The sequence below is a fragment of the Folsomia candida genome, unplaced genomic scaffold (assembly GCF_002217175.1).
Source record: "Folsomia candida strain VU population unplaced genomic scaffold, ASM221717v1 Fcan01_Sc090, whole genome shotgun sequence".
Taxonomy (NCBI): domain Eukaryota; kingdom Metazoa; phylum Arthropoda; class Collembola; order Entomobryomorpha; family Isotomidae; genus Folsomia; species Folsomia candida.
This window is the reverse complement of record NW_019091282.1, coordinates 1-8,734: the sequence shown is the minus strand read 5'-3', so window position 1 is coordinate 8,734 and position 8,734 is coordinate 1. Positions and strand designations below refer to the sequence as shown.

General features: G+C 37.2%; 1 protein-coding gene across 1 annotated transcript; it reads left to right on the top strand.

Moving 5' to 3' along the window:
• The first annotated feature begins 5,296 nt into the window (after nucleotides 1-5,296).
• LOC110862936 lies at nucleotides 5,297-8,083 on the top strand. The gene is made up of 5 exons (XM_035845975.1): nucleotides 5,297-5,309; nucleotides 5,437-5,530; nucleotides 5,624-5,739; nucleotides 7,608-7,681; nucleotides 7,860-8,083. Exons 2-5 carry the CDS (start codon nucleotides 5,451-5,453, stop codon nucleotides 8,058-8,060), a joined length of 471 nt encoding a protein of 156 aa, XP_035701868.1. The 5' UTR covers nucleotides 5,297-5,309; nucleotides 5,437-5,450; the 3' UTR covers nucleotides 8,061-8,083.
• The last annotated feature ends 651 nt before the right edge of the window (nucleotides 8,084-8,734 follow it).

The following is an 8,734-nucleotide window of genomic DNA, read 5'->3' as shown; positions in this document are numbered from 1 at the left end:
AATAATTTAGGTTGCGTTGCGATTTAATTTTCTCTGAAAGTTCAGCCTTTTGAGGTTGAGAAATGAAATTGAATTTGATTATATTTTCTTATTACACTTGTGCACAAGATCAGTTCTTCTTACTTTCTTATTGCGCACTTAGAAAAGTTGTGAAACAAATAATTTGTCTCACTAATTATGGGAAAATCATGCCCACGTTGACTGAGCAAATTTTGCAGTAAAATGTCGAGCATGTTGCAATTGCGTTGACCTAATAGCAAGTGCAATGATGCATTTTAAAAATATTTAAATATCTGGATTAGGTTTTGTTAGACTACCACAAAAAATAGTTCGTAGACCAACAAAAAAGTATGTATACTAAATGTATGTATGCTGAAGGTCCTATTCGTTATTCCGGCATCAGCAGAGCAGAAGAGGGAAAACTAATGTAATTTACTTAATTCGTACTCTCCCTTCAAACTCGAAAGAGTTTTACAACCTTCTTCAAAAAATTATTTGATTGGTGGTTTAGTTTTCTTCATATGGACAGCACCAAACCTTTACATTCATTATCCGGCGTTCAAGGAGGAAGACTTGTTATGTCTTCCGAGAGAGAACAAATTATAGATTTACGATTTGGAATTGTGGTCTTGTAAATAATAATTTTATCTCGAGTTGTATGTACCTAAACCGCTGCTGTACACGTAGAGATCACAACGTGGATGATGTATTCAACGATGTATAGCTGACATTGTTGCATCCTTTATTGCTAGCAGTCGCTTTTCGAACAGTATAGTGCGTACAGCGTAGATAGCTGTATGCAAGCTTTATATTATTATCTCGTGTACTGGATTACTCGCATTATTTCTTCCTTACACTGCACAACGAAGCAAACTAAAACTAATGAGGATATAACGATTCCAAAATTTCAAGACATATTTCATCTCGTAAGTCATCCGACCAGAGTGAACTAAAACTATTGCATTTACAGTAATGAGCATATTGAGGATGGACAAGTATTGGAGAAATGCGATTTGAACAAGAAAGAAGTCTTATTATGATCACACCTCGCTCTCGGCCTCTCTACATAGATAATTCAATGTTCTCTACCTGGCTGACTTTGCACCAACTTTTTCTTCCTTCTTCAATTCCACGACTTGCAACTCTGCTCGTTCGTGTGTGCCATTGGTTGCAGGAGAGGAAATGGATTTAAAAGTGAGATCTCGTAAACCCATGAAATATGGGATGGATTATCTGCTCACAGCAATGAATTAAATTACAACTGTGACCGTAACTTATTAAGACCAAGTCAAAGCTGAGGATCTTCCATCTAATAAACACATGTACACACTTGTACGCTGTTTAACGTTAGGCCTTGCTCCAGACTCATCTTTCCCAAAAAAACTTTAGCGAGTAACAAATCGGTCTTCCTTACAGGAGCAGGAGCTAAAAGTGGAATCATCCCTTCAGCGAAACTGATTTGACGTTAATTTAACGTTGATCTCAATTTCATATACGAGGGAAACCGACAGAACTTTTATTTTCGAGTCGGTACACTGTTAGGTGAAAGTCGCATTCTGCATACACAAATAATTTTTCTGGCACCCAAAATTCCGTTTTGATGTCTCCCTCATCATTTCTCACTCCACTGTCTCATCTCCGTCTGTGTACCCATAAAATGAGAATGGAGTGGGTGAAGGTACGTATCGCGATGCATTTCTTTCCTCAACCAACAACTCGATCCAGTTGACTGGAGTGGTCGACGAGCTGCCTTCTCGAGTTGGAGCAGTCTTGGGATCTTTAGAGTATTATTATTATGCAATGTGAGTGATATACTCTTGAAAATCTTTAGAGCACTCAGCTACACTTTCATTCAAGGAACGTCGTCGTGGACTTGAATTTCATTTTTTCTTCTTCTTCTTAAGCTCAAGAGCAGAAGTGAAGTTCACGTCTCTGGTGGCAGAAGAAAAAGAAAAGTACATTTACAATGCATCTTTCTTTTTATGTATGTGAGTCTTGAGTCGACTTCTTTGGTCACTCGGAGTACTTTTGTCTCTTGTTTTTAATCAATCGTGTAAATAGCACCATTCTCAAATAATTCAACCACCAATTTTACTTGTTGGATTATAAAAGGATGTGTCAAAAGGGTTACAGATTCTTAATTGCCTCCATCATCTGAAAATCTTTCCAGTTTTTCTGGACCAGTCTCCAGCAGAAGGTGCATTTATGCATCCACCAATCCATTACATTTTTTGTATACATTTCTTACGGCAATTTGTACCCGAGGCTTGGAAGTGTCCTCGTCGTCTATGATATGATGCCGTCATTTTCGAGATTCGAGATTGATAAGATACGAGGGAGGACTCAAACTGTTCGAACTAATCTAAATGTGTTCGATTTTGAATTCAATTCTAGCAATTCTTTTTCTATTGAAACGGTCTGCAACCCAGCCCACATGCGCCATCAACCAACTCATTAGTCATCGGTTCTTGTGGTGTGGGATAATTGTGTCGATGCATTAACTTGAGTTCCATTTTATAATTAAAGGGTTTCTTCGTTGCTCTATTCTTTTATTTCCGTGGCCTTGTAGGGGTTGTCGCAACATTTTCTGTCTTTAGAAATAAATGGAATGGAATCGCTGAACGTGCTTTCTTCTTCCCTTTGTCTTGCCGTTCTTTATTTCTATAATGAGAGTGGAAATAATGACCGGAGGGAGTCTTGAAATAATACATAAAAAATCAATATTTCCAATGAGTTATATTTGAAAATCATGAGAAATTACAAGTATTGTGTCTTTTAAAGTGCGCAATCGTTGAATCACGTAGCAATCACATAGCGTTTTCAGCAATTGTGATCAGACCACGTTTTCATGTCAAATTTCTCGCCCGCACGACAAGAAATGCCGATATGCAATTCCAATCAAATCAAAGAACAAATTCTTAACCGAGCCAAATAAATAATTTTATTTGTGGGTGACAACTGACAACAAGTGAGGTTTCAAGGTGAATTAACAACGAATCTGGCTGGGCCGCTACGTGCATATGTTAATCTTATAAAATCAACCACAACTCCAATCAACAAAGATGAATGAACTGAACAGATAGCAAGAAATTCAATTACTGTTCTCCACACAATACGTAAGAAGGTGAGATGTCTCTATATGTCGCATGTCACAGAAAAGATGCGAGATTCAGAGCTTTCGTTCACATTGATGGGTATCAAACTCATCCTGGTTGAGATCACGTATGTCATAGCCATGTATGCATTACTCGTAAACCATTTTCCTTGACAGAATAAATTCGGAAGCCACCACAGGCCATCTGACCGGATGAGTAATGATGATTCCGATTGGAACGAAAAGATTTGAATTGACAGCTCTCTCTCTTCCACTGACTTGATGTGAAGAGAACTAAAAAGTGCAATGCAAGACAGGCTTCTTTTCACTCAACACTACTGTGATTTTGCACGCACATTTTTTGTTCAATCATGTCCCAAAAATGTCACTCGCGGTGGCCCCAACACATACGTACATTGCGTATAAGTACTTACTCACCTTCCTGTTCATTGTTTCACTTATAGAGGGAAATGGATTAAGAGGTTTATATTACGGTCACGGTTCCATCATCGCATGTGCACATCTTGATCTAGTTATAAAGTTTCTAGCAATCTAAATAATAGGACGAATAATGGATCCAAGTCTTTGCCTAATTTCACATAAAGATCATTACATCATTAATGCGATTAAATTGAAATTACTTATTTGTCCTCCTCCTCGCACACTTTCTGATTGGAGATGTTGATGATTAATGATTAAAATAATGGATAGGAGCACAAACTTTCAAATTGGATTCATTATTGCACAAACAAAATTGATTCGTTCTCTGCAAATGTGGGCAATGAGATTTCCACCAATTAACCAAAAATAATGCATATTCCAATTTCCTTTCCCCAACCCAAGAAAACAATTTTATGCGGATGCTGAATGGATGGGACATTGTACAAATGATCATGTCATTCATCCTCGAATTGAAACGTTATAAGGAGAATTTATGCAAACCCATAGGTCTCGTTGAAAACTGAACCTTTGTTATATAATCATGATATCCATCATCATACACGTTTACTAACATCAAGTCTGCCATCGTTCGTGAATTTCTTGTCAGTTTTACAAGATTCATTAAAAATGACAGAATTTGATGAGGAATTCTGGGGTTGAGAAATATCTCCGAGGAGGAAAAATGTGCTGAGAGATTTTCCAGGGGTTATGACATTCTCGACAGTTAAAGGTGTTAAATCTTGAAGAATGGATGCGAATCAGTGGGCTGAGAGCTCAACCAAATGCATCCAAAACCAAATTGCATCTGCTCCCGTTCCTTCTATATTCTTTCCCACCCTGGGTTTCTGGATTTGGATCGGGCTCTAGCAAGATAGGCCAGGCCATCTTCTTTCTCCGTATTTCCCGTCTTTCCGCCACCACTGCTCCTGCTACCATCGACATAAATTGGTGGTATCCGTATGGGGTAACATTTCTATTCGGAACAGTTTGGCACTGATGGGTTCGGATGCTGAAATTGATTTATGTCTGCCGTGATCTTGCCGATTCCAAAGATCTTACGAACGAGAATCACGGACGCACCACAAAATCGCCACATCTCGCAAATATCAGTCAACTTACCAACCTTATCCATCCAAGCCCAAACATTGCAACAAAATTGAACTAAACCACCACCCACCGTACATACACACGTTACGTATCTACTTATAGCGTACCATTTGTTACTGAGAAAGAGTTGTCTCTCGAATTGAATCAAACAATTCTCTTTCTTCACGCCAGCGAAAACGATTTCAAAATAAAATGGATTTTACTATTTGATCATAAGAGACATTTCATGGCGAAGAGATAAAAAGAAAGTTGCGTGTGTCATACGCATTCTAACAAGATAAACGCTTTATTAGAATAAAATGAAACCACACACTTTGCTTTAAAATGCTTTCTTCTTATCTATTTATTTGTGGGCTTTGGTGCGTGTGCGTCTTATCATTTTCCTGTCATATATGTATATCGTAAGTATATATGCACACACCTACTTCTTGCCCACACTATGCTCCACGGACTTTGCTATTTTCGGTGTGAGAAAGTTTGAGTGAAAGTAAAGAGTGAAGAATGTGATGAAGGTAAAGCCCTGAAATTAATCAAACTAATAGTTCTTCCTTTGTGTATTTTCTTCCAGTTGATATTCACATCTGCCAGTGAGTACCTGAACACAGCTACGAAAGGCCGGGCTTATTTCCACCGAGTGCACATAATTCTCCCGCTGCCTGGGACTACCGTAAGTTATATATATACAAACAACTTGTGTCTGAATACACATCTGAATGACATTTGACATGGCCTGAATAATGTGTTAAAGACAACTCAAATGTGATGCATTGAGAGAAAATGTTTGTGTTTGATAGGAGCTTGTGGCAAGATGTTGCCCAATTCATACACGAGTGCGAGCAGTATCAGAGACTCTCAATTCCGAATCGGAGGAGAACATCCGGTGTTCGGGTAAGTATAAATAATTATAAGGCAATTCACGTGATATGAAGTTATCATCACTATTATCATCGCCTTTTTGCAACGAAACCTTGTTTTGAACAGGCATAACCCTTGGACTCAGCAGAGCAAGGGATGTGGGCAACAGGGCGACATGATTTCCGCTGGTTTCCAGTACGTTCTTCAGTACAACGACACTGAGGCTGGACATTCGACTCCAGGTATAAATCCGTCGCTTGATACTATACATATGTGCATATAAGCATAAATTCACAAAATATTGCTATGCTGATGATCAAAGTCGTGTGAATTCTCTTACTAATTAATATCTATGACTTATCAACGTCGACAAACATTATATAAATGTTGTTATTAATCAAACCCCTTTCAACAATCACACACAAGCTGTCATAATCCCACTCACTTTGACAGGATTTCCTTTTCACAGGAGGGATGAAATGAAATTGAAAATTAGATAATTGCATTATTGACATGGAATAATTTTACCTTTCACATGGTAAAAAAATCAGTGACGGTAGCAAATATTGCGTTTTGAATTTGGTCCGTCCTTGTGACCCTGGCTATTAATAAAACTCTAATCAACTGAAATTATTCCGAGGAACGTTGATAGAAGTAAAAAAAATAATTGCTGCAAATAAATAGAATTATCAAATTTTCATTATAAAGATTATGTAACTAGTTTTCAAAACTTGGACTTAGCTCCTATGCAAACAATAATATCCATAACATGTAATAATCAACATTATGCAATAGCTGATAATATCAACTATGTAATTATATATGTTTTATATAGTAATTTATATGTAGAAAACCTGGAAACTATTTATATGACGCTTGTTTTATAAGATAGCCCGCAAGACCTGCAGGTGGAATTACTCCAGATTATAAGACCAGATTCCATTACAATTGTGTATTTAATTAGTACTTATATTACCAGTTAGTTTTACTTGGCGAGACGAGCCGCACACCAAGCACCTTGCTTATAGACATTTCATGAAAGCGGAAACGATAAGTTTATAATGAATGAAACGAAGCTCGAAATTGGAAGCGAGGTGAACTGAATGGCCAAAGTTGTTTCAAATTCGGTATTGTTTTGAGAACTTCTGTGCCATTACATTTGGCTGTGTAAAATTTGTTTGGTCAGGGAGTCCTTGTGGCAATGGCAATCAACATTTCTAAGTTGTTGGTTTTGTGTTTCGTGCGAAACACTCATTTCTTTCTTGTTAGTTGAAGCTTTAAAAAGAAATTAGAATGTAAATGGAATTCTCCGCCTTCCTTTTACTTCATTCACCTGGATGAGTAAGGATGCGATATGGAACAAAATTCCTCCCTCGTTTAGAAATTCAGTGTCTTCATTATCGTGAAACACGTTGCATATGCTTCACTAAACTATACTAAACTACACTAAACTAACATAAACTGCTCGTGTTCCTAAAGTGCATTTGCTTTAATCTAGCCGAGGTAATTTTTGAATATTTCATAGCACTCATTGTGAGACGACTCTCATTTGTGCACGTGCATAGTGTTTTTAAAGTTCTAACTCTGATGAGAATCTGGATATGTCGAGTTTAGTTTTTTTTACATTTTTGGCACATTTGACAGTGATATTCTTCACCTTGTAAGGAAACTCACATTAACTAAACCGATTTGGCGAAAAGATAACGTTTACTCTTGCAGTAAATTTGTCGCCTAGAACTATTGGGTGGATTTTTATTATTTTCTTTGCTTTGCAGAATTAGGGAATGAGCATTTATGAGCATTGATGTATGTGTATGAGCCTAGTTTCGTCACATATTTCATTCTTTCAAAATATCTAGTTTCATATTAGTTTTTAATTGCTACTCCCAAATCCCGTACAACCAAGTCCAAGCTCGACCTGATGTTTAAAATACATATCCGTCTTCGAACTGACAATTGATGACTAAAGATATTCTAAAATTAATGTTGCGGATCATCTCGTTTACATAAATCTCACTATGACACGGGTTTTCCATGCAAATTCCATGTCACTCGCTAATGTGACAAAATAAGCGCATAAGGTGACTAAATATAATTTCTATAATTCTAGAGCGTACCTTTGTCAAGGAATTTGTGAAGTTTCGTTACGGAGTATTTGAAGAAACCGGATTTGAAAACGACCCGGTAAGAAACTTGGTTCCGATTTTTCTTTCATTTATATATTTACTTCTTATATTTAATTGAGGGGTACAATGATTTGGGTAGAATACAAATCTTTGGACTTGTCCATAGCTTTAAAACCTGAAAATGTACCCCGATTACTCAACTATGATATAAAGTAAAAATCTCAATCGTTTTCCAGATCTACCCCACTGCTTATTATCATGGAACTGGAAGCAAGGACGAGAGAAAGCCAACTTCCTGCACAAATCGCCCATTGACTGGAAACTGGTACACACATTTCTTACAATCTTCAAGTTCTTTATTTCTCGCTGAAATAACTATAGCACACACATGTTTATGTGAATTTAACATTAACCCAAAGGGTCATTGTCGTACTTAGTACTTGCAAGCTGCCATTCAAAATAGTCCAAATATTACAAGGTTATGTACATCAGCCGCGTGATCTAATGAACACGATTAATAAAAAATGTCAATATTTTTGACGAGACCTCACAGGACCATATTACCTGAGGATGGGGAAAAGGGTATACAAGAAAAATTATTTAAACGCATACGACGTACAATGTTTGGATTTACATCAAATTTGCAGTAATTTAATGAATGATAGGGGTATATTCCGTGTGTCTGAAATGAGATGCAAATTAGGCCCATGACATGACAGTTAGCAGTAGCATATTGCAGCAAGTTTAACTTTGCAATGTGGTTCTGATGATGGACAATAATAGTAAAAGTAATGAATGAAGCGTGAGTTTGAATTAGGCAACCGTTGTACATACGTAACATTCCTCTACCACACATGCAACATACCGGAACTGAAATACTGGAATACTTATAATATTATGCTCAGAATGAGTATACATTTATTTATGCAGAACTGGGTCATAGGGTTAAGTTAATAATTCGTATTTCATGTACGGCGATGATGTGCCGCAATCATCAATAGGTCAAAACTCGTCTCGTTCCCCAGTGACCTCTTTCCGTCCAAACGAGAAGTAATAAACATAATAAGGCACATTAACATTCATTTTAAATTTTGGACAAGCTCCCGACAGC

What these genes read in the sequence shown, in the direction of transcription:
- LOC110862936 (XM_035845975.1), top strand. Translation starts at nt 5,451, where the DNA reads ATGTTGCCCAATTCATACACGAGTGCGAGCAGTATCAGAGACTCTCAA. An exon ending in GGCTGGACATTCGACTCCAG is followed by an intron (nt 5,740 to 7,607) that starts GTATAAATCCGT and finishes CTATAATTCTAG; the next exon opens with AGCGTACCTTTGTCAAGGAA. An exon ending in CCGGATTTGAAAACGACCCG is followed by an intron (nt 7,682 to 7,859) that starts GTAAGAAACTTG and finishes ATCGTTTTCCAG; the next exon opens with ATCTACCCCACTGCTTATTA.